The sequence below is a fragment of the Cervus canadensis genome, chromosome 25 (genome assembly GCF_019320065.1).
Source record: "Cervus canadensis isolate Bull #8, Minnesota chromosome 25, ASM1932006v1, whole genome shotgun sequence".
Lineage (NCBI taxonomy): Eukaryota > Metazoa > Chordata > Mammalia > Artiodactyla > Cervidae > Cervus > Cervus canadensis.
Genome location: NC_057410.1, coordinates 50,130,014 through 50,155,043, shown reverse-complemented (window position 1 = coordinate 50,155,043; position 25,030 = coordinate 50,130,014). Strand labels below are relative to the sequence as shown.

The following is a 25,030-nucleotide window of genomic DNA, read 5'->3' as shown; positions in this document are numbered from 1 at the left end:
TGAATTATAACAAGGAGAGAGCCAATATGGTACTGGGAAATCAGGCCTCCTTTTCACCTCTAATTAAAAAAAAAGTCATCATCAAAACACTTAAATGTCACACCATACTCACATCACAACCTATGATGAATTGGGTCAGATGCACAACGTGTCAACGTTAGGAATCTTATCTCCTCTCAGTGTGTTATGCTGACTCAGTTCTTGATATTGATGTTAGAAAAATCATATTACAAAAGGAAGCCAACACAAAACTCATTTTTCTGAAATATATTTACCAGAAAAAAAAACAAAGCCATGTCCAAACCTAGCATGTCTTTTGGAATAATCACACAATACACAGTGAAACTGAGGCTGGGAAATGCATCACCATGTCACCAAGATGCTCTGTTCTCAGTGTGACCAGCACAATCCTTACTGCAGGATGAAGATTTAACCTTCTAAAGATTTGATAGTTTAAGAACTTTTGCTTACTTTTTTCTGAGGTACTTAAAAAACAAATTTGTGTTGGGGTACAGCTGATTAACAAACAATGCTGCGATAGTTTCAGGTGAGCGGAAAGGGACCCAGTCACACATATGCATGTACCCATTCTCCCCCAAACTCCTCTCATTTAGACTGCCAATAATCCTGAGCAGAGTTCCGTGTGCAGCACAGAAGGTCCTTGTTGGCTACCTAATTTAAACACAGCAGTGTGTACATACATGTCCTCGCAGACTCCCTAACTATCTTCCCCCACTCCTCCCCCTCAAAAGCAAAAGTTCATTCTGGAAGTCTGTGAGTCTCTGTTCTGTGAGGTCGCTCGTATCATTTCTGTTTAGGGTCCACAGATAAGGGATGCCACACAATGTCTCTCCTCTCCATCCGACTTGCTTTACTCAGGATGACAATCTCTAGGTCCGTCCATGATGCTGCAAATGGCGTTGCTTCATTTTCCTTAATGACTGAGTAACGTCCCATTGTATGCATGCACCGCATCTTCTTTATCCGTGCCTCTGCGGTGGACATCTAGGTTCCTCCCATGTCCTGGCTCTTATAAGCAGTGCTGCCGTCAACACTGGGGCGCATGCATCTCTTTGGATCATGCTTTCTCCAGGAGGGATCGCAGGGCCATATGGTAGCTCTCCTAGTTTCCTCAGGAGCCTCCATACTCTCCTTTCTAAAGTACTTTTTTTATTACTCTGTTAGCTGAATCCATAGGATTCTTTCTTCTTATACTAAAATTACCCAAGTATATTTGTATTGAGACATAGATGGAAGTTTGCGTGACAGACATTAAATTAGTTTTACTTCCTCAAGCTCATTGTTTCCTGTTTAGAAAAGATAATACAAAGAAGAATATTCCTGAAGATGTATTCCAGGACTCTAAGAAGAATTAATGTTAGTCTCAGATGGTGTTCTGTGCATAAAATACCCATGGCATACATTACACCTAGAGAAGAGGTTAGTTTACTGGATAATATTGTGATTTATTCTCCTGTGTATTTTTTTGTCAGTAATATTGTGAGCTATGTGTTCCTTTTTGAATTTAAACTAGATTTTGAGGTGATGTTTCCTTATTAAAAAAATATAACAAAAATAGTATTAATTTATTGGTCATAAAGTCCAAAACAGTCTTGAAAACCTGCTCACCTTCCTAGACTTTTGTTCACTATAGATGACCACTTAAATTCTTGGATCAGATACTTGAAAAAATATAATAACTGTTTGGTATTCTAAAAGTTTGGCTTAGAATATCAAAAACAAGTCTCCAACAAAATAGAACCAAAAGTTTATACTATATACCAGAGCTTCTCAAAAACTTTAGCAAGAGCAGAGTTACATTCTAAGAATGGGTCATAAATATACCTGGAAATATTATTGGCTATAAAAGTTTTAGAGTGATAAATTAATAGTTAAACAACAAATTTAATTTTTAGCCATTCACAAATTTCCAACATTGAAATAATAATAAAAGTCAATTTATGTGACAATTCAATTTCCAACCATCAAAAAGTAACTGGTATCTTATGTGATCTCCAACTATAAATAACTATAAAATCAGACAAAACATATGAAGATCTTTTACTGCATGGAGCAAAACAGACAAAGCAGTGCTATGATTTTTAAGAGAAAGGGCACTGCAGGGCTCTGAGGACAGATACTTTCTTTACTTGTATCAGGGAAGTGGGCCCCAAGTGATGCAATACATTGCCAAGCTGGGAAGCAGAGATGAGAATCTAGAGTGCTGAAGGGGATGGAATTTTCAAGGCAGGTTCCTGGAAAGGAAGAAGTTGAATGAAGAGGCCAGAGAAGCTTCTGTGATGGTTCACCATGAGCTTTTGGCTGAGAGACAAGTCTTGTATGCTCACAGAAAGACCCGACTAGCCTTAGCAGAAAAAAGGTAGAGTTGGACTAGATTGAATGGAGATAACAGTGTTTGCCCAAGAATAGAAAATATTGCAATTACAGCTCATTTGGAGACAAGACACATTGCTGATGATTTTAGACATTCAACTGAGAGACCAGCAAGGACATTCCTTTGGAATAAAGGCTGTTCTGTGCTTAGTCACTCAGTCGTGTCCAACTCTTTGCGAGCCCATAGACTGTAGCCTGCCAGGCTCCTCTGTCCATGGGATTCTCCAGGCAAGAACACTGGAGTGGGTGACCATACCCTCCTCCAGGGGCTCTTCCCAACCCAGGGATCAAACCGGGGTCTCCTGCATTGCCGGTGGACTCTTCACCAGCTGAGCTACCAGGGAATAAAGGCAACACCCTCTAATTAAGGGTAAAATCAGGTAGACCTATCTTGACAAAAACCAAAACCAAGACTAGCAGAATCGGTAAGAGTCCACAAGTAATTTGGTTCATTAGTTATGACAAATATAACATGCTAATGTACAACGTTAATAGGGGAAACCGGGTTTGGGGTATGTAGAAACTCCCTGAACTATTGCTGCAACTTTTCTGTAAATCTAAAACTATTCAAAATTAAATGTCTTCAAAAATATATTAAGCTAAAAGGAATATGCAGCAAGAGCAGCAAGTGGCTGCAGTATAGACGAATCACACCATGGCTGTGAGAGCAGCCCCAAAACAAATGCCCTTTCCCTAAGGCTACCTACCTACCACCATCCTGGAATTAGGTGGGCTTTGGAAATTTAAGAAAAAAGAATATGAGGGAATCACATTAGTCCTAAAACTCATTATTTTAAACTGAAAGAAGGTAATATAATTTGATTGTCAAAATTATTCTCTACTGCTAAAGAAGAATCACTGCTTTATTCACCTACGGGTGATGAAATAATGCTCATTTTGGATTATATGGGTAGTCATAAATTTGAAAGTGTATAGTTTCTAACCAGACATCAAAAGGAAAATTGATGAAGTGTGCAAAAATGGAAAGTTGAAGGTACTATCGAGTCAGAAAACTGAGGGTTTACCCACTCTGGTGATTCAGTAAAGACCTCTCTTATTTGATGGACAGAAGAACTTAAGTTTAGCAATAGATGCACTACAGTGAGAAAGCATAAATGAAATAAGTATATCAAAGTGACTCAGAAAAGCAGAATTAAATGCATCTCGTAATATAATTGGGTCTTTCCTGGTGACTCAGTGGTAAAGAATCCACCTGCAATGCAGGAGACACGGGAGACCTGGGTTTGATCCCTGACTCAGGACGATCCCCTGGAGCAGGAAATGGCAGCCCATTCCAGTATTCTTGCTTGGGAAATCTGATTGACAGAGGGCACTGGTGGGCAACAGCCCATGGGGTCACAGAGTCAGACAAAGCTGATCACACAAGAGAAAGAGTAATATTAATATAATTGGGGGCGATAATCTGCTGATGAGCAGCTTTAGGAATCTAAGTCTATGGTAGGCGGAAGCGGATTTTAAGTCTAGATAGGGCAATCAATTAGAACTCATGGAGGACACATTGGAACAAAAAGTTCAAGGAAATTAAAAGGTTAATAACATGGATCTCTGGGGAAGAAGAAACAGCCAATGAAAAGATGGTAAGTCAAAAGTGAGTCTGTCATGTTTAAAGAACCACAATCAGAACAGTGTGACTTAAAGAGAGCAAGCGAGAGAAATCAGTGAGTGATAAATTCAGAGATATGACAGTGGCTACTTGCTGCCAGGTGTTAAAGTACAAAGTAAGAATTTTAGCAAAAAAAAAAAAAAGAATTTTAGCTTTCTTCCTAGGTAGGAAGGCACTCGAAGTTTTCTCTGGAGGAGTGACATGATCTAACATTTTAACACAATCATCCCAGAAATGATTTGGCTTAGTTTAAGAAAATATATGTGCAAAACAAAGAAACAACTAGGAGAGATTATTTTAGAGTACACATAATATAAACATGGATATACTTCATGATATGTATCCTGAAGTAGATAATATATAATTTCCATTCAAAGAGACACATTTCCAGGAAATAAGAGACACAATTGCTTCTATAGATATTACATTGCTCTCTGTCTCTCACCTTAACTAACTCTGCCAATAATTCCCTGTTCATTTAATAAGCATTTGTATATCATAATTTCAAATAACACTAGTAAAAATTAAATTCTTCTTTAGAGTGTATTTAGTCGCACCACCACATATGAGGATTATATTAAAGAAAGTTGGTGAAAAATATAAAGAATAGATAGGGGCTGAGAGTGTGCCCACACGAACTCACTAAAAATAAATAAAAATCCTCTAACACAATAGCAAATTAGTATTTGGGCAAATAGGGAATATACAACCACCCATTCTGAACTAAAAGTCTAACCCTGGGTTCTAGTTCTTACCCACCTTGAGAAATCTATTCTCCTCTTCAGGTTAGACAAACCAGGACAGAGCATCCCCATGGAGAGTCTCACTCTGAAGTCCCAAGGAGGCTCTCATTTTCTTTCTTGACGACTGAAGGCCTAGAGCCATGTATGTAAGACTGCCTGGTGCACCAGTAAGTAGGCAAGTGAAGAGCACGCTTTTCCCAATAAGCAGCCATGGGTCTCCCTGTTCTCACACACTTCTATAGGTCAAGAAAATTAGAGAAGAGAGGAAGAAAAATGTAACCCCAAATTACATGAGCAGCAAGCCATTAGCTTTATTTTTGCTTTCTTCTTAACTAGTCCAAGGTAAAATTGTCTACTATATAGTACATTAAAGAGTACAAATTTTGTTCTATATTCTGCATTTAACGTTTACCACATCACTATGAATAAGGCATAACTAAATCAAATTTAAATAAAGTTATTGCCACTCTTTGAAGAGATTTATCTAGAATTGTCCCTCTCCTACATAATAATGTTACAGCTGCCATTTCTGGTCTGAAATTAAATGTATTTCCATTAGTCCGTGTTACATTTCCAGCTATATTTACAGATAGTAAATTTAAGCTTACAAGTTCAGCTCAATATTTCAAGTTGCCACCATAATAAGCCCCAACCTAAAATTTTGTTAGAGCATCCCTCTTAAGTTACTAGGATAGTCAAAAAATGATTTCCTTGACCGTTTCTCCAAAAGGAATTGCACTTTTTGGGCTCGTCTTGTTTTAATTGAATGAAAGACTCTTTGAATTCTGCAGTGACTCCTTTCAAGTGGTACTGCTCCTCTCTTGAACCTTGAAGCTGCTGCTGCTGCACATGAGCTTAGTCATGTCTGACTCTTGCTGACCCCATGAGCTGTAGACCGCGAGCCTCCTCTGTCCATGGGACTTTTCAGGCAAGATTACTGGAGTGGGTTGCCACTTCCTCCTCCAGGGGCTCTTCCCTATCCAGGAATTGAACCCATGTCTGCCTATGTCTCCTGCATTGCAGGTGGAACCTTAAGGCTGAACATTGGAAACTGGATATGGGAAGCAGTGATCAGGAGATGCAGAGCGAGATGAACCTTCTGTTGAAAGTTTATACATGTTAAGTCTATGTTTCAAAGAGTGGATATATATATCTGCTTGTGGATCGACTTTTAACCCACAGAGAAAATAACTTCTTTAAATTATGAGTCATGATGATTAAGGCAATGATGCCCAAGATGAGAGCCCCACTTTCAACAAATTATTTAAATGGAAAGAAATTCTCAAAGACAGCAATTTTTAAAACAGAAATAAAACACTAAATTTGGGAGTAGGAGTTGGTTAATAAAATACTTTAAAAATCATAATTGGAACAAATCTTTGTGCTGGAAGGAGAAATATGAACCTACAGAGTTGTTAGCATTCTCTATAAAGAGCCAATGAACTATGGGATTTAATACACAATTTATTTGATGAAGTGTTGTATTCTTAAAAAAAAATTAGTATCTCATTTTCTTTATTTCTCATCTCTCATGAAGAAAAAGTTGAATGATAATCTTTCTGGACTTTAGTCAGCTTTTTAAAAATACATGCATTTTAATAGACCTTTAATCATTATGTTACTAGTCAACTTTCCCCATATATATTCAACATTTTAGATATACTACTTTTTCCATAACTTTGAAACAAACGTTAAGTTTTCATCTCTCAAGCAATCATATCTACATTACTCAAAATGAAGAAATAAGGTAAATTGATGTAACTGATGTTCTTAAGGTCTCAGAGCAATATAAAGGCAATAATCCCAAAGTATCTATACATGCTTCACACATCCTGCATGTCTGACTCCTATGTTAGAGTATTAAAAGAAAAGATGAAAGCAGAAAAATTAATTAAGTATGAAGTAAAGATAAAACAATTACCAAAATGAAGCATCTAAACTAATGGTACTTATGTTCTAATGAGGGGATAAAGGATAATACATAAACAGAAAGCAAAAGAGTTCCAGATAAAAACTGGGTTTTTAAAAAATTAAGCATGGTCATTCTTAATGCATTTTTAATTAAATTAAAAACAATTTTTTAAACTGGGTTTATAAAAAATTAAGAATGATAATTAAGCATGCCCAAACAAAAGCAATGCCAAAGAATGCTCAAACTACCGCACCATTTATCTCACATGCTAGCAAAGTAATGCTCAAAATTCTCCAAGTCAGGCTTCAGCAATACGTGAACCGTGAACTTCCAGATGTTCAAGCTGGATTTAGAAAAGACAGAGGAACCAGAGATCAAATTGCCAACATCCGTTGGATCATTGAAAAAGCAAGAGAGTTCCAAAAAAACATCTATTTCTGCTTTATTGACTATGCCAACGCCTTTAACTGTGTGGATCACAAAAAACTGTGGAAAATTCTTAAAGAGAGGGGAATACCAGACCACCTCACCTGCCACTTCAGAAATCTGTATGCAGGTCAGGAAGCAACAGTTATGGAACAACAGACTGGTTCCAAATCAGGAAAGGAGTACATCAAGGCTGAATATTGTAACCCTGCCTATTTAATTTCTATGCAGAGTACATCATACGAAATGCTGAGCTGGAAGAAGCACAAGCTGGAATCAAGCTTGCTGGGAGAAATATCAATAATCTCAGTTACACAGATGACACCACCCTTATGGCAGAAAGTGAAGAAGAACTAAAGAGCCTCTTGATGAAAGTGGAAGAGGAGAGTGGAAAAGCTGGTTTAAAACTCAGCATTCAAAAAACTAAGTCATGGCATCTGGTCCCGTCACTTCATGGCAAATACAAGGGGAAACAGTAGAAACAGTGGCTGACTTTATTTTCTTGGGCTCCAAAACCACTGCAGATGGTGACTGCAGCCACGAAATTAAAAGACACTTGCTCCTTGGTAGAAAAGCTATGACCAACCTAGACAACATATTATAAAGCAGAGACATTACTTTGCCAACAAAGGTCCATTTAGTCAAAGCTATGGTTTTTCCAGTAGTCATGTATGGATGTGAGAGTTGGATAATAAAAAAGGTCCATTTAGTCAAAGCTATGGTTTTTCCAGTAGTCATGTATGGATGTGAGAGTTGGACCGTAAAGAAAGCTTAAGAATTGATGCTTTTGAACTGCGGTGTTGGAGAAGACTCTTAAAAGTCCCTTGGGCTGCGAGGAGATCAAACCAGTGCTAAAAGAAATCAGTCCTGAATAGTCATTGGAAGGACTGATGTTGAAGCTGAAGCTCCAATACTTTGGCCACCTGATGTGAAGAACTTCATCCTTAGAAAAGATCCTGATGCTTGGAAAGATTAAAGGCAGGAGGAGAAGGGGATGATGGAGGATGAGATGGTTGGATGGCACCACCACCTCGATGAGCATGGGTTTGAGCAAGCTCTGGGAATTGGTGATGGACAGGGAAGCCTTGGCATGCTGCAGTCCATATGATCGCAAAGAGTCAGACACGACTGAGCTACCGAACTGAACACTGTATCTTACAGACATAAGTTCACTTTTCACTGAGGATCAATAAAAATAATCTCTTCTTGAAATGCATGTCATATTTTTTAGTCTTTTTAATTGCTTTTTTAATTGCTTTACAATATTGTGGGGCTTTTTGCCATATATCAACATGAATAAGCCATTTGTATATGTATGTTCTCTCCCTCATGAACCTCCCACCCCCACCCCATCCCATCCTTCTAGGTTGTCACATCATATTTTTAATGAAATAATGCAAATATAAATCCAACAAACCCCTTATATAGGAAAAACTAGAAAAATTTTTTTCTAAACATTCTACTTTATTCCAGTGGACTGAAAAAGTGTTAGAAAAGATTGTCAAAAGATTAATGGAAGCAAATTTAATGACTACAGATTTTTGACCTGTGGACTTGCTTGGGAATGGTTCATTCAATCCCAACAAAAGATATTCCTCTCAGTAGGACAGAATCAAACTTCATAAGGAAAAAATGGTGGTTCCAATGTCTATATTAAGAAAACACTATACACAGATGTTTTTCGCAATTTGAACAAAGCATCTGCAAAAATTTTTCTTAAAAAATTCCCAATTTAACTTTAACATCTACATGAGGATAATGCTTTATGTACAATTCCATAAATTATGATATGTGCCATTCTATCATTTAAACCAACGTATGTGTTTTAAAAGTCTCATATGAAGCCTGTTGTTTATTGTGTAACTGTTACCAGACAATCAATCTTTATTTAGAAAGCTGTTTTTATTCACATCACATCTTAAAGGCTGCAGAATAAGAGGCATAAAAATACCAATGACAGATAAAACAGAGAAAATTGCTCAAACAAAGTCTTGTAGAATAGTGTGGTGCATATAAATTATGAAAACCCTAAAACTTGATCAAAAGAGAAAGTCTTTAACTTCCATTTAAATGCATGAACAGATGCAGCAGATCTAATGTCAATGCATATACGGGCCCAAAATGTGGGATATGAGAAAGAGATCTCAGTGTTTTTAAGCTCATGCCAGGCATAGCTGGATTCCTCTAACAGTAAATGAGTCAAAGACCTGGATTTCATATAGGGCAGTTGTCTGTAAAGGTTTATAGGATTTTGGGCACTAAAAGTTTTAGCTAGTGCTGTGAAAAAAATGATTATCACTATACAAATAGGTTATGTTTACTGAATACTTACTTAATGCCCAACATTCTTTTAAACAATTTATATTTTATTTTATTTTTACAATTCCTTATAAGGAAAGCACTATATTAATGTCCATTTTACAGATGAAGTAACTAAGTCTGAGCTGTTACTAAAATTGTGCAGGGTTGTGTAAATAGTAAGTAGCCCAGGCTGCAACGTCAAAGTACCTCAATTTAACTGCCATTTATGCAAAAATGAATATGGAAAAATTTATAACTTAAAGACACTGGAGAGTAGATGTAATGAATTTAACCTTTTGCAACCTTAACACAAACAATTATTGGCATCAAATTAGAAACCAGTTAGCTCTCTCCTACCTTTCTCATATTTCTTGTCTTCTTCTGTGTTGTTGTTCCCTAAAAAAAAAGAAAATTATACAGTGAAATTTGTATAGAATTACAATGGATTCCGTGCAGTGAAAAGTTGTAAAAAGTGAGTAAATCTTTGTCAGCTTGTTGTTCAGCCACTAAGTCGTTTCCGACTCCTGGCGACCCCATGGACTGCAGCAACGCCAGGCCTCCCTATTCCTCACTATGTCCTGGAGTTTGCTCAAACTCCCAGAGTTTGTCAACTTGCAAACTGCCTACTTTAAGCCTGACACTATTCACTTGACTTGTCTCCCCCACGTCAACAATTGTCAATATATGGTGTCAAAAAGTTGGCTTTATTATTTCAGGTATAAGAACAGAAGTTTAAAAAATAATGTAACTTTTTCTTATAGCTCATCATAATTTAAGGGTATATATATATTTTTTCTTGTATTCTATGCTGTACTTTGTTTATATATGTGGGATTTATAGGAGCAAGTATTTGAGGGCTAAGGAAAAAAGCTGCCTTACAATATACCTAAAAGTCATGAGGAAAACTTACCAAGAACCAAAAGTAAGTACATGAAAACATATCTACAGAAATATCTGCTCAAATGAAAAATAAGGGGAAAGGCAGGTACACAAAGGAAAAACTACAAAACAAAGTAACTCTGGGAAGCTGACCTCTGATCTAAAGAAGGTTGGTGACAGCATTTATGTTTGACCAGAAGAGAATCTCACTGCACAGAATTATTTTAAGGGGATATGCCACTTGTATGTTTTAAAAGAAAGCTTTATTATAAAAGCCAATAAATTTATTTATAGTTGAATGCTTGAGATTTTGCTTGGGATACAGACAGGCTATCTCCCAGAGAAAGACAAATGCTTAAAGTACAGAAATATCACACTAATATCCCACTAAATATCATATAGTTTTTTTAAAAACTATGAATTAAAACCACTAAATCTAACTTTCCTAAGTTCACTCCTTTTTGTGTCTTCTTTTTGTCATTAATATTTAACTTTCAGTGCATCAAGAAAATTGTCAGTACCAGTTGTTGTCTGGATCCAATGGACCTGAAAAATAATTTTGTCCTTTAATAAATAATTCACAGAGGCAAAAATAAAAAGATAGTCAAAAACAACTATATTCTAAATTTTAAAACAAATTTAAACATTACAAATTTTTCTGTAACAAGTAAATTTTGGCACACAAACATCATAAAGATGAAAACACCTAATTTTAGCAAGACAGAATAGTCTAAGTCCTTACTGCAAAACATTTCCTGATGAAGTTTTTCCTATTTAATAACAACTGGATTAAATCACCTACTCCCTTTGTTCTAGGAAATATATTGTTCACACAGATATTCTAGAAAATTCATCTAAATATTGTCATTTGAACACTTATTGTCTCCTTGTCTAAGATTCCACTTAGACAATCCATTTCACATCCATGATGCATTTCACCATCAACATTAGAGTACTGTTATCTGTCTGTTAGAATTTATCTTCCAATTCACCTAATAATTGTGAAACATCCTCCTCTGTCAATTTTCTTCTCTATGCTATTAAGTTTAGAAAATGAAAAATTCTGATTTCTTGGTTGTGTTCAGTAAAAAGTGGCTCAGAGGTAAAGAATCTGCCTGCAATGCAGGAGACACAGGAGACGTGGATTCATTTCCTGGGTCTGGAGGATCCCCTGGAGAAGGAAATGGCAGCCCATTCCAGTAATTTTGCTTGGGAAATCCCATGGAAAAAGGAGCCTAGTGAGCAACATACAGTCCATGGAGTCACAACAGAGGTGGATATGATTGAACAACTAAACAACAGCAACAAAAGCTAAAAGCAGGTTATAGAGGTGGTATCTCCAGGTTTCTCTCATATCTTCTAGAAAGATAATGTGATAGTTGGCAACAAAATAACAAAAGTGAAGGATAACAGTAATTCCTTCACTATCATTTTGTCCTTCTAAGAGAAACATGGGCTTCCCTTGTGGCTCAGCTGGTAAAGAATCTGCCTACAATGCAGGAGACCTGGGTTCAATCCCTGGGTTGGGAAGATTCCCTGGTGAAGGGAACAGCTACCCTCTCCAGTATCCTGGCCTGGAGAATTCCATGGACTGGAGAATTTCATGGACTGGATAGTCCACGGGGTCGCAAAGAGTCAGACCCAACTGAGCGACTTTCACTTTCACAAGAAACATAGCATAAGTAAACTTTTTCTTAAAGGGCTATATAGTAAATATGGCTTTCAAGCCATATGGTCTCAGGTGCAACTACTCACTCAACTCTGCTATTTAAGCAAAAGCAGTTATGTACAATACATACACATATGTGACTGTGTTCTAATGCAACTTTTTTCACAAAAACTCAACTTCATGATTCGCATACCCCTATGAATCTAGATTATTCCATCATTCTTCTCATCTTTTTATTTTTATATTTTAAAACTTAACTAAGGACAATTAATAACTATTAATGAAATAGTCCTTATAACGATGAAATATAAAAACATTAAAAAACAGAGAAAAAACGAGATCACGAAGATTCTATAATGTAGCTTAGATTTGGACATATGTCCAATGGATCCATAAGACAGAATAAGCTTTATTCTATTTTAAAGAATTAAATTTTCACTTTGTTCTTTGAGGAATCCTAAGGCAAAAACCTGAGTTATGAAATATCAATTTAACTAATAGTAATACTGAAAAATGAAATTGAATTCTAAAATTTGTGCAGTAGATTCTGGTGGTGTATAAAGTATTAAGGATCTACTTTATAAAGTGAAAGTGAAAGTCGCTCAGTCGTGTCCAACTCTTTGTGACCCCATGGACTATCCAGTCCATGAAATTCTCAGTCCATGGAACTCTCCAGACCAGAATGCTGGAGTGGGTTGCCTTTCCCTTCTCCAGGGGATCTTCCCAACCCAGGGATTGAACCCAAGTCTCTCACATTGCAGGCTGATTCTTTACCAGCTGAGCCACAAGGGAAGCCCAAGAATACTGGAGTGGGTAGCCTATCCCTTCTCCAATGGATCTTCCTGATCCAGGAATTGAACCAGGGTCTCCTGCATTGCAGGTGGATTTTTACCAACTGAGCTATCAGGGAAGCCCATCATATACATCGCAATTAGCCAAATGCCAGTGATAGTACACACATCTATGTTTGTATTTTTCTCCAAAGTACAAGGCCTAGGCACTTACAGCACATGAGAACCACACAAGTCAGGAAGTAAGAGAAAAATGTTTGCGGGTCATGTTAGGAATTTATTTGCAGTTGACTGATTAGCACTGGGAGCTGCTAAGGAAGTGAGTAGCACAAGTAGATGGTGATGCCCATAAGGGGTGAGGCCCGGTGCTGTCAGGGTGAGAACATGTAAGAGTTAATTTTCAGCAAATATAAAAAGTGAGTCTAGAAACAGCTAATAACCTCTGGCAATAGGGACAAATCAAACTGCTGGAAGTCCTTTGAGAACTGAAAACCAAAGAGTAGTTTCAGATAAACAAAGGAAAAAAAAAAAAAAGAGAGAGGAAACAAAGGAAAAAAAAAAAAACTTATATAAAATAAGTTTAAGTCCAAAAAGAGAAACCAGAGTTACTTTAATAATAATACTAATAAAAAATCTTTACTTAATTTGTGAGAGATTCTGAGATACCCTCATGTTAGTACTTAAATTTGTCTTTAGTTTTACCCTTACTAGGACATTTGCAAGAAAATTAATCTCTCGCTTGGTGGCAACTGCCAGATGCCTGTCTGTGGACTATAAGAAGTAAAGACATCCCACCCACCAGTCTAACAGCTTGACTTAAGAAAATATGAGACAGCTCTTGATGGGAAAAGATAAACAAAAACAAACCTAATGGACATTAGTCGTTAGAGAAAAAGTATGCTCAATTAATTACATGAAAACTTCTCTATAGCTTGAAAACTAGAACTATGTTCCAAAGAATTATGGAAGAAGAAAGAAACAATGCTGCACTGAATAATTTAAAATCAATTTGTTGGAAAACTTCTAAAAATAACATTACTTTTAGGCAGTAAAAACTTTTCTGTGAATTTCTGATTTTTAAAACTCTCAAAATATGTTTCTAAATTAAGTTTATGATCATTTTGTGGAATGCATGGTTTATTAATCTCAAATATACTCCTTTTGGAGTTCTAACATAAAAATATTAAAAAATACATTGTGTAGAGCATCACTTTATGAGTTTTAGCACCTTGTGAATAAGCAAAAAAAATTTTTTTTTCATTTTTTGTTTTTGGCCACTGGTGCATGCCACACCTGACAATAAGATTCTGCTGTATTACATATTAATGCTGACTCTAAAGTATTTTACAAAATGCATTATAGGAAGTAGTCATTACTGACAGTTTGAAATTAAAAAGTACATATTAGAGATACCATTGTGTAAGAGAGAAAACTTGAAGTTAGATTTAACGTCTAGTTCTAATTCTGCCAACAATTAGTTGGACAATTCATTTAACATCTCTGGCCTTAGCTGTCGTTTTTTTTTAAATCAGACTTTAATACATTATTATAATTTCTTCCTTTTTCTTTTAGATTGGTTAAATAAAGAGAGCCATTGTTTTTCAGTAATTCCTATGTTTAGATGTTACTTTCTATTGGTTTACTCTCATGTGTACTAGCAACCAAAATACATGTTTTACTAATCAGGACAGGCCCAAGCAACAGTTTACATCGTAACAGAAACTCTTCAACCTTGAGGGTTTTATTTCTGAAAAGTTTTGTGCTTGACAAAACTAGAGTTAGCAAATTCAAGATCTCCTGAAGTACATATGTTAGCAGAGAAGGAATGAAATCAATACTACTGTCCTTAAATATATCTAAAAAATGAATGTAACAGAAGTTCCAGAAGGCATCTATTAAAAAATAATAATAATAATAATATGTCGGCATGGCAAACTTAGTCTGGTAGATAAACTTCCTTCATTATCATCTTCATTTTCAAGCAACATAGCTACAGAGTCCTAACCTGTTAAGTCACATTATTACCATAATCAAGGTATAATTAGGGAAATGGCATATCTTTAAATATATTTTTATTATCATAAGTTGAAATGGAATGTCTTTGAACTGGTGTACAATATTCTTTTATTCTCAAGGTTTTCTGCTATATAACTGTTACAGATTAGAGGGGACTGAATAGACACAGTAAGTAAAGGCAATATATAACACTGGATTAGATCTAGAGGGTAAAATACTATAAAGGATATTATTAGCACATTTGACAATATTTGAATATGGATTTTATTTTAGACTTAAAACAATAGTCACTTCCTAAACAAGTCAAAATCCTAAATTTGATCACTGTATTGTGGTGATATAAAAGAATGCCTGTTTTTAAGGCACACACATATTCAATTATTAGGGCTTCCCTGGTGGCTCAGACGGTAAAGCGTCTGCCTACAATAAGGGAGACCGGAGCTCAACCCCTGGGTGAGGAAGATCTCCTGCAGAAGGCAATGGCACCCCATTCCAGTACTCTTGCCTGGAAAATCCCATGGAAGGAGGAACCTGGTAGGCTACAGTCCATGGGGTCGCAAAGAGTCGGACACGACTGAGCGACTTCACTTTCTTCCTTTCCCTGATAGCTCAGTTGGTAAAGAACCCGCCTGCCAATGCAGGAGATAGGAGATGCGGGTGCAATCCCTGGGCCAGGAAGATCCCTTGGAGGAAAGCGTGCAACCCACTCCAGTATTCTTGCCTGGAGAATCCCCATGAACAGAGGACACTGTGGGTTATAGTCTGTAGGGTCAAAAAGAGTCCAACACAACTGAAGCAACTTAGCATGCACGCAAGGCATGATGTATGCAATGTACGGACAAAATAGATTAGGAAAAACAATAGCGCAGAGTAGTTTGTGACTGGGGACAGTGAGGAGGGGACAGCAGCAGCAGTAAGGTAGGGATGCAGAAAACAGCAGAGAGACAAAGTAAAAGGAGCAAAATGTTAATTAAAGTCGAGTGAAGAGTCGTTATATAGAAATTATTTGCAATAGCCTCACGACACTTCTGTAAATTTGAAATTCTATTAAATAAGGTTTTTTTTAAAGTCTCTGTTAATTGTTGCCATATCACAATGGTATTGCCTAAACAGAAATTATCTTCATTGTTTGAGTTTACATTTTTCTGAGCCCATCCTTATATTTACATATAAGGTAAACAAATAGCCTTTTCTGCACTACCATGCAGACTCTCTCACAAAAGGAGGGGCCAGCAATAATTATTTTTATTTAAAAAATAGTTTATAATCTTCAAGTGTCATAAACACTTGAAAAATATGTTTAACATTTGCCTGAACATGCAAATATGTGGAAATAATTCCAGAGAGCCTCTTCACATAGTTCAAACTGATGCTGACCAATTGATCTATCAAAATATCATTTTTAAAGAAAGACTGTTATGCTAAATACTGAAATTGTTCTTTCACATTAGCATACTATACTGCTTACCAACTGGAGTTAGCTCAGGATCACAGTTTTTTTGTTGTTTTTTTTTCCTTAGTAGATAGTAAACCATAGTTGCTATAAATGCCAAAATTCACTAAGTCACCTTGATATCACAGTTTAGTAGGGCAGATTAAAATCGTAAATTTACTTTTGACATTGCAATTTTAACATGACACTCTTATCTCATATCAAATTTCAGCATCTGAGAATCTCATGCAAGGCATGATAATCAGGTTTTAAATGCAAATCCTGAAAAATGGATTTCAGCAGAGGATGAATTTGAAACTTCAAGCTGGTCATGCCTGGAAGGACATGTGAATGTTTACAGTTGAGTTATGACACACATATATTTCTTTCAGAAAATTATAGACAAAAAGGCATCATACTATATAGTTTATTTCTGACATAAAGCACGGTCCTAGTAATAAAAGAAGACAATATCGTCAAATGTTACCTCTCTCTCTGATTTACTCTTCAATTACCTTAAAAACCTAGGTAGGTACAGAAAAGCAAGTAAAGTTTTAACTAATATTTTATAGGTGAAAATGGATTTGATGGGAGTCACAATATTTTCAACTAAAAATGACCATGTACAGGCTACATCTCCAGATGTTAGGCAAGATAATGACAACACCCACTTGGAGCTCTGAAGACAAATAATGCTCTTAACCCAAAGACAGTGGGGTGCTTCCAGACGCCCTAGGAAGTTGAACAGATTAGTCTGTGATAAGAAAACACCCAGGATCCAACATTTGAACTTTATTTGGTGAAACCTGTTTCCTCAGAATACTTGATTCGCAGAAATTTAGTTTTCAAAGGACCAGTCAGAAAACCTAAGTCCAGGTGTCTATTTTTGACAAATGTGAATTCACCTTCTGACCAAATGTCATCTGATAAGTCAGGTCTTTTGGCTCCCAGGTGTATCCCTGAGTGCACTCTACTGTGTCACTATTTTGTTTTATGTGAACACACACAAAAAAGCAGGAAATTTCAGTCTCCAAGAGAAAGCTTTAAATAATTTAAAACATGCTCCTCTTTGCAAGAGCTGATTCTCCCAGGGTATATATTATGATTATTGAATGGCAAAAGAATAATCAAAGACAATTAAATTTCAATATATTTTTACTCCCCTTAATTTGTACTCTAAATATTTTAATCATATATGATGTATATATTCTTTGAAGATCACTCATTTATGAAGAATCAAATCCCTGTTACTTGCTTTGTATTGAGAAAAATGATTTAGATAATGGAGAGTTTCTACTTTTAAAAATATTTGTACACCAAAGGCTTACATGCCTTCAACCCTATTAATTGGAATGGAACAAAATTCTTTCTAATATCTTTTTTGTGACATGTCACTGATTTAACATGAAGAATTTCAGTACATTTTAACAAGACATAAGGGAATTTTAGGGGCTTCCCAGGTGGCGCTAGTGGTAAAGAACCCACGTGCCAGTGCAGGAGATGTTCAACCCCTAGCTTGGGAAGATCACCTGGAGAAAGGCATGACAACCCAGTCCAGTATTCTTGCCTGGAGAATCGCATGGACAGAGGAGCCTGGTGGGCTACAGTTCATAGCTTAGAAAAGAGCTGAATACGACTGAAGCGACTTAGCAGGCAGGCAGGCAGGCAAGGCAATTTTAAATTATACAAATAGAAGGAGGTGACAAGGTGGTTATGAGCATAAATTTTCAGCATCATAAGAGTGTTCTTTTTCTAAGAGTAAATATAATAAAACACTGACAAGAAATATAAGTCTAGTCCTAGTCCTGATTATTTGTATTCTAATTAATATGATGGTCTCACATTTGTTCTGAATAAACTATTTTTTCATTAAATAAATTGAGAATTTGAGTTCTTTTACAATATAAGGAGGATTTAAGAGGCAGAAAAACAATCACTTCTTCTGTCAAAATCAAGTATGCAAAGGTTCTCACAATAATTTGGTGAGAAAAATTATATGGGAGTAAAACAATATGAAGAATAGTACACAATCAAGCTCTTTTCATTTCTTGTTACCCAAGTGTAGTTCAGGAACCAGCAGCATCAAAAGATGTTAGAAATGCAGAAACCCAGGTACTACTTCAGAACTAACAAATCATAATCTATATTTTAAAAGGATCTCTGAGTGGTTTATTTACACCTGAGGATTTTTTGAGAATCATTGATTTAAGTGAAATTTGGAGAAAGCATGGGTCAGGAGGGAGTGGAAATGATTGTATTTTTATCTGTATTTTCTTACCTAACTAGGCATGTAATTGGTAGGTAAACAATATTATATACTATTTGTCAGACACTTTGTGAAGACTTTTAAATTCATTGTCAAGTTTAAATCTCACCACAACCTTGTATGATGAAAATGTTATTGACATTTTACAATGAGAAAACTGTGATTTACAGAAGTTAAGTAAATAAGGTAAGTTCACAAAAATAGTAACTAGTAGAAGGGAGGCCATCTGACTCAAGAATGTATGCACTTAATCATTATATTTTATGGCTTAGCACATAATATGCAGATTCCAACTTATATCAAAGCATGGTACCAATTTATGAATGACAAATGTATAAATTGCACAAAGGCTACAATGGAAAAAAATTCCATCCTAGATAAAGGAAAAAAATTTTGTCATGCATGGGTCTTAAATAGCTTAAGCTTTCAAAATCCTCTATATCTGCCAATTTGTGTTTCTTAAGGTGATAGAACATACAATCAGAAAATTTGGATGGGGACAAGTACTGGCTAAATACTCATCAACTAATAGTTAAACTAGTACTTAACCCTCTGCTCATAAAAATATACAGTGTGATTCTATGAATGAATTCTAAAACTATTTAATAGTAGTCTGATGATTATATACATTATAATGTATACAATATATATATAATATATACAATATATATATATATACACACACACACAATATATATACATTATAATGTCTACGTACATTAGAAAATCCTTATTTGTACCTGTCTGGAAAGATACATATCTATATTTTCCTTTATTCTGGAAAGGGAATTATAGAATCTGACAGATACAAATAGATGATTTTAAAGTTTTTGTTTCTTTGGCTACAGCTGCATTTTGATAAAGTATAAAGGTACAAGATGCCACTCTATTTCACAGTGATGAGTGGGGGGGTGGGTACAAAAGACTAACAAGATACAGGAAATTTTTCTTGTAATATATTCAAGTTCGTAACTAATGGTTATAACTATGATTAAAACAGCTGACACTTATTGAATACTTGCTTACATGTAAGAAGTTGTCACAAGAAGATTTTTTAACTATCATTTAATTTTAGCCATGAAATAGGAGCTAGCTTTATTCCGATGAGGACACAGAATTGGTAAATGTTGGATCTAAGATTTAAACCCAGATAGGCAGGGCTTCCCTGGTGGCTCATATGGTAAAGAATCTGCCTGCAATGCAGGAGTTCAGGGTTTGCTCCTTGGGTTGTAAAGGTCTCTTGGAAAAGGGCATGGCAACCCACTTCAGTATTCTTAACTGGAGAATCCCATTGACAAAGGAGACTGGCAGGCTACAGTCCATGACATTGGCAAGAGTCTGACAGGACCGAGCCACGAATACTTTCACTTTTAATACTGGTTCAAGATCCCATTATTTCATGCTGCAGAATTTTAGGAAAGGCTTCCTTTACCTCCCTCCCAGTATTTAACTTTAAGGTAGATCAGGTTTCCTCCCTCTTCAATAGAGAATATTCATAATTTTCTCTTTGGATTATTTTAGAGATATATATGATGATTTACTTACAATCACTGGCTTAATGGTCTTATAAATGAGACAAATGCCTTAGGTTCATGTGATCAATACATACGAATTATGTCTTTAGTGCCTAGTTTTTCATTCAAAAAAAAAAAAAACAAAGATAAAAATTATACTGTAATTTGCTTCCTTGCACCATCTAGTGGATTTAAATGACAACTGCGGCAGTGGTATAAATGATTATAAGTCAATTACACGTCAAATTTTCAAACATCTGGAGAACAAATGCTAAAACTGTACTTCAGCTCATACCTCAAACATGGACATAGTCGTCTTCTGTCTTTTTTAAGGGGGAATTGATCAGCATGGGTGCTCAATTCAATAGCGAATGTTTAAATTTGTAAACAAAATAACATAAAATAGCATCCTTAGCATCTTTTTCCCATTACAGAAATGAGAGTCTAACATATTTTACTTTCTTCCCACCCGTTTCCCTGAGCTCCAACGCTCGCCAGGCAGCTGCGCGCAGGGACGAGCCCCGCGCGTCTGCGCGCCGCCCGTGCGCAGGCGAGCTGAGGAGCGGAAGTGGGGAGGCGGGGCTAAGCCGGGACGGCGAGCGGAAGAGGCCGCGGCGGCGGAGAGCGGCACCCACAGCGTTTGGCGGCGGTGAGTCCCGGGCAGCCAGAGCTGCAAGTCCCAGCCCCGGGGAAACGCCAGGAAAAACGGAAGGACCTGGGATTCCGGAGCAGTCGCCGCTGACTGCTGCTTCCCTGCCGTTGCCGCGGCGGACGCTTCCGCACTCACCGCTGAAGACGCGGCCCTGACAGGCCTAGAGGCCTAGGCGCGGCCCTCCGAGCCCGACGTGTTGCCGCCGTGCAGCTGTGAGTAATCCGAGCGCCCTCTCCACGGCCGTTTACAGATTAAAATGGAGGAAATTTCCTTGGCTAACCTGGATACTAACAAGCTGGAGGCCATCGCTCAGGAGATATACGTAGACCTGATAGAGGATTCTTGTTTGGGCTTCTGCTTTGAGGTGCACCGGGCAGTCAAGTGTGGCTACTTCTACCTGGAATTCGCAGAGACTGGTAACGTGAAGGATTTTGGCATTCAGCCAGTTGAAGATAAAGGAGCGTGTCGCCTCCCGCTTTGCTCCCTTCCTGGGGAATCTGGGAATGGGCCTGACCAGCAGCTGCAACGCTCACCTCCGGAGTTCCAGTAGCCGCCACGTGAGAGTCTGAGGGTGACCAGGTCAATGACATAGACCAGTCCTGTGGTTTTGAGAAGTTAGGTAGCTAAGTAGAAAAAAAAAAAAAAAAATCAGACAAAAGTCCCAATTCCCACTGAAGATCCTACCCTTTAAAAACCCGAAGTGGAGAATTTAGGAATTCAGATCCTTGTATAAGTGTATTGCGTTGGGTCAGCTTTGAAATCCTGAGCAGGAGGAGCTGTACTATGGATCCAGCGCGCCGTGCCGCGGCTGATTTCTAGTGCGCAAGAACCCCGTACTGTCCCCAGTGCGCAGGTGAGCAGCTGTGCACCCAGCATATAAAGTTCTTTGGTTCCTCAGCCTTTCTGTCTGCCTGATGTCAAGGGCTTTCTGGGTACGTGACAGTTTGGACATAACTGATGGACAGGCCTTTATCGTTGGGCCACAGTGGGACAACACCTCTGATCTCTCAGCCCTGGGTTTCTCCAAGACACATGCAAGTCAGTGATGAGAGCTGGATATTAGGCATTCCAGTCTAGTAAAACCATGAAAGAGAATTCTTGGCCGAATCTGTAGGAGAAGCTCTGTGGTCTTGACTGCAAGGAGAAGAAAAGCTCAAAGTCACCAGTTTCCCAAAGGTCCAGCATTTAAAAATGACATCAACGGACTTGGGGACTTGGGCTAGCATCTTGCTCAACAGGGCCCTCTTTCTTGCACCGCATCTGGTGGCATAGGCTTAGCAGATGGACAACTTGGTTATCCAAGCAGGCTGAGGATTGAGTAATGATCCCTTGGGGAGGTAGCAGGGCCTTCTGCAACTATGCACGATCTTTCAAACTGCAAGATTCTTAACTGGATGTCTTATGCTGTGGACAGCAGTTCAGTGGGGCATTTTCCTACTCTCGAGTCACTAGTTACCTTGCCAGTCTGTGGGTCTAACTTGGTTATTGTGCCAGGTCACTACCTGCCTCCCACTTTCAGGGCAGAAGTGAACTATGGAAGAGCATCATGGCTAGCCAGGAGGCTGAACTTTCAAAGTTGAGCCCAGAGGGGACCTTTTCCATCTGTAGTCAGCAATGTGCTGGGAACCAAGGAGCAATCCTGGGTCATCTCTCATCTGACTGCAGTATCCTGTCGCACACCCCTGCTCCTTGGGTTGGGCAGTCACAGGGTTTTGTGGTGGCGAACATCTAGATGGTCCCCACCTGCCCCTCACACGGGGCAGTGCCCTCCAGTCAGTCCCCTTTGAACTTTCTTGACAACACGAGCTGTCGTTTTGTTGCGTGAAGGACAGGACCTTTCAAGGAAAGGACCCCCAGAAACCCCCTGGTTTTAGAGAATGGGGTAGGGGATGATGGGAACTGTGAGCTGTGTTTCAAAGCTACTCTCCACTTGACTCCCTGATTGAAGTTTATGCTGTGTAGAGGGGTGGGAGCCCCCAAGGTGAGCGGGAACGGTGCTGCTTTCTTTGAAATGTTTTCTTACCTCATCTGTGCCCCAGTAAGGGGCCCAGCCTCATTTTCCTGGCTTGGCCCCATGTCCTCCAGTCCCTGCCCCACTGCCTGTCTGGTGCAGCTCATCACCCCGGGTGCTGCCTGCCACTCTTCATTCACGCTGACCAGTTCTAATTTCTCTCTCTTGATTCTCCTGCTTCTGAAGCCTGCCCAGTTTCCCTTTCCTTGACTTCTTTTAAGTTTGTTTTGTTTTCTTGTGTTTGTGAGAGAGAGCGGAATCTGTCTTACGGCTCCCTCTATTGGGATTGGGATGGGAGGAGAAAGTAATTTTTTTTGTATGTGATAAACAGTGTCATACCTAAGCATTTCCCCTGTAGGACTGCCTTGCTGATATGCCTTCCTGCTGTGTCTCACTTTCTGAGAAGGTTTATCTCCCCCCTCCACTTGGGTACTGCCTCTAGGACCCAAGCAGAAGAGCACTGAAGGACTGATGCGCAGGAGTGGAGTAGGTCCTGATCCATTTCCTCTCACCCCTGCTGTGCACGTATCCTTCCTGATCCCAGAAGGAACTGTTCGGACTCTTCCTTGGACTGGTTTGGGTTACATACCGTGCAGGGGTAAGGGAAGCATAGTAATGGGCCTTGAGGCTGCTTATTATTGCATTCTCCCTCTAGAGTTGTCCTGCTCAGCATCAGGTCCTAGCTATAGATTGGGCTTCAAAAATTGTAATAAAGTCAGATCTTGGCAAGAACTAAAATAATTTGGGGTTACCTGCCCTTGACTTTTTTATAGACATCTCCTTCTAAGGAGATTCAGAAGGCAAGGAGGGTCTAAGTGAGACTCTGGCCTACCTACAATAATGTCTGGGAAACAGGCTAAACTTAAGGTTATGGTCCACTCTTACTTCAGAGAGGGAGCTCAGATTGTGACATTGCTGTTTCCTTTCTGGCCTTTTCTCCTGGTTAGAGGAGGAAGAATTGGAAATAGTTTTGAGTAGTGGTTGGTTCACATTACCTCCCTCTTGGTTTGTATTTTTGGTTTTTTTGCCCCCCATTATTAGGGCAGTGGCCCCCTGATTGAGTATGAGGTGGGCTAGGTCTAACAGGTGCCCTGAGGGGATAGACTATTTTCATTTTGAGGGAGAGAATTCTCCCTAGCATATAGTTGACAGTGGTTAGGAACTCTCCCTTTCCCTACCTAGCTTTCCTCTTAACAGCATAATTCCTGTCCTAATCTCCTCAATTAAGTGTATTGCTCACCCTGTAATTCTATTATGTATCTGAGTGTGTATGTATGGGGGGGGGGGGGGGGGGTTCTTTACAAATTTCTGTGATTTGTGGCTTTTTCTTCCATACATTAGTTCCCACCACCGCATGCCCAGGGGCCATTGCCTGGCATTGTCGCATGCTGGGATCATTGGGGAAGTATAGTGAAACTCATTGTCCTCTGTTTTGGAGAGTCTTATTTTTGCATAAGTAGTCCATCCTATACAGATTGCTAACTAACTGTGTATTCCCCTTGCCCCTATGGCTGCTGGTGTAAATAAACTGCATCTCCTCATTGGCAAATGATGACAATAAACAAGATTTTAAAAATGATTTTATTTGGACTCTATATTCATCTTTTAAGGTTATACATGTTTCTTGGGTTTTCACATAGTGAAATAAATGTTGAACCACTGTTGACCCTTGACCCTTAGTCATTTTCTTCTGAATAGGAGTTTTATCAGAAGAGAGGAATTTTATTTCTTCATCTGATAGTTCAGATTTAGCTTTCTGCAACATCCAGTAAGAAAGAGAAGCTATACAATCTTCCTTTTATGATAATAAGTAAGAAGGTGGTAAAATATAATCCAGTCCTGTCACTAAATAAGTCCAGTGTGAAGGATAGTTTAGTTTAAATGGTGCTAGAGGTAGCTTAATATATACATATTCTTGCTCTTGAGAGGCAAATAATTCATAGCAATAATGAGTCAGCCTTTCTAAAAGTTAATTTGTTTCTAATACTTTTCATTTTACTCCAAGGGTTTAGGTCTGTAAATTTGTTTTTTAGATTAATTCAGAGATTTTTTAAAAATTTATTCCAGTTCATATTCCAAAGTTAAGAGCACTTTCCCTAGAAACTGTAGCAATTGCTCCTTAATATTGATCAAAATCACTTGTTTGCTGAATGTTCTAGGTCTTGAAACAGCCCAAAAGCATAAATAGTATTTAGATGAATAAAATGTATCAGGAACGGGACCAGAGGAAACCTGTTGAAGCAGATATCTCAGGGGACCTTACTGACACGTGACATGTATTGAGTCACCTAACACTCATGCAGCTGCCTCAAATATTTTTGTATCTTATTTTGTATGTTTAGATTTGAATTAATATATTTCTTGCTAACCTACTTTTCTGAAATGAGGTATTTGCAAGAC

General features: G+C 38.0%; 1 protein-coding gene and 1 long non-coding RNA gene across 2 annotated transcripts; one reads left to right on the top strand and one right to left on the bottom strand.

The window, feature by feature from the left end:
* Positions 1-302: 302 nt before the first annotated feature.
* LOC122427360 lies at positions 303-20,495 on the bottom strand. The gene is made up of 4 exons (XR_006265403.1): positions 20,263-20,495; positions 9,758-9,796; positions 4,778-4,997; positions 303-1,307 (listed from the first exon to the last, which is right to left on the bottom strand). It is a non-coding gene; the product is annotated as an uncharacterized LOC122427360 (long non-coding RNA).
* On the top strand, positions 20,496-24,209 carry ATXN7L3B (ataxin 7 like 3B). Its single transcript, XM_043446775.1, has one exon. It carries the CDS (start codon positions 20,876-20,878, stop codon positions 21,167-21,169), a length of 294 nt encoding a protein of 97 aa, XP_043302710.1. The 5' UTR covers positions 20,496-20,875; the 3' UTR covers positions 21,170-24,209.
* Positions 24,210-25,030: the final 821 nt, after the last annotated feature.

Excerpts from the sequence above, each read along its gene's own strand:
- ATXN7L3B (XM_043446775.1), top strand. The coding sequence starts at position 20,876 with ATGGAGGAAATTTCCTTGGCTAACCTGGATACTAACAAGCTGGAGGCC.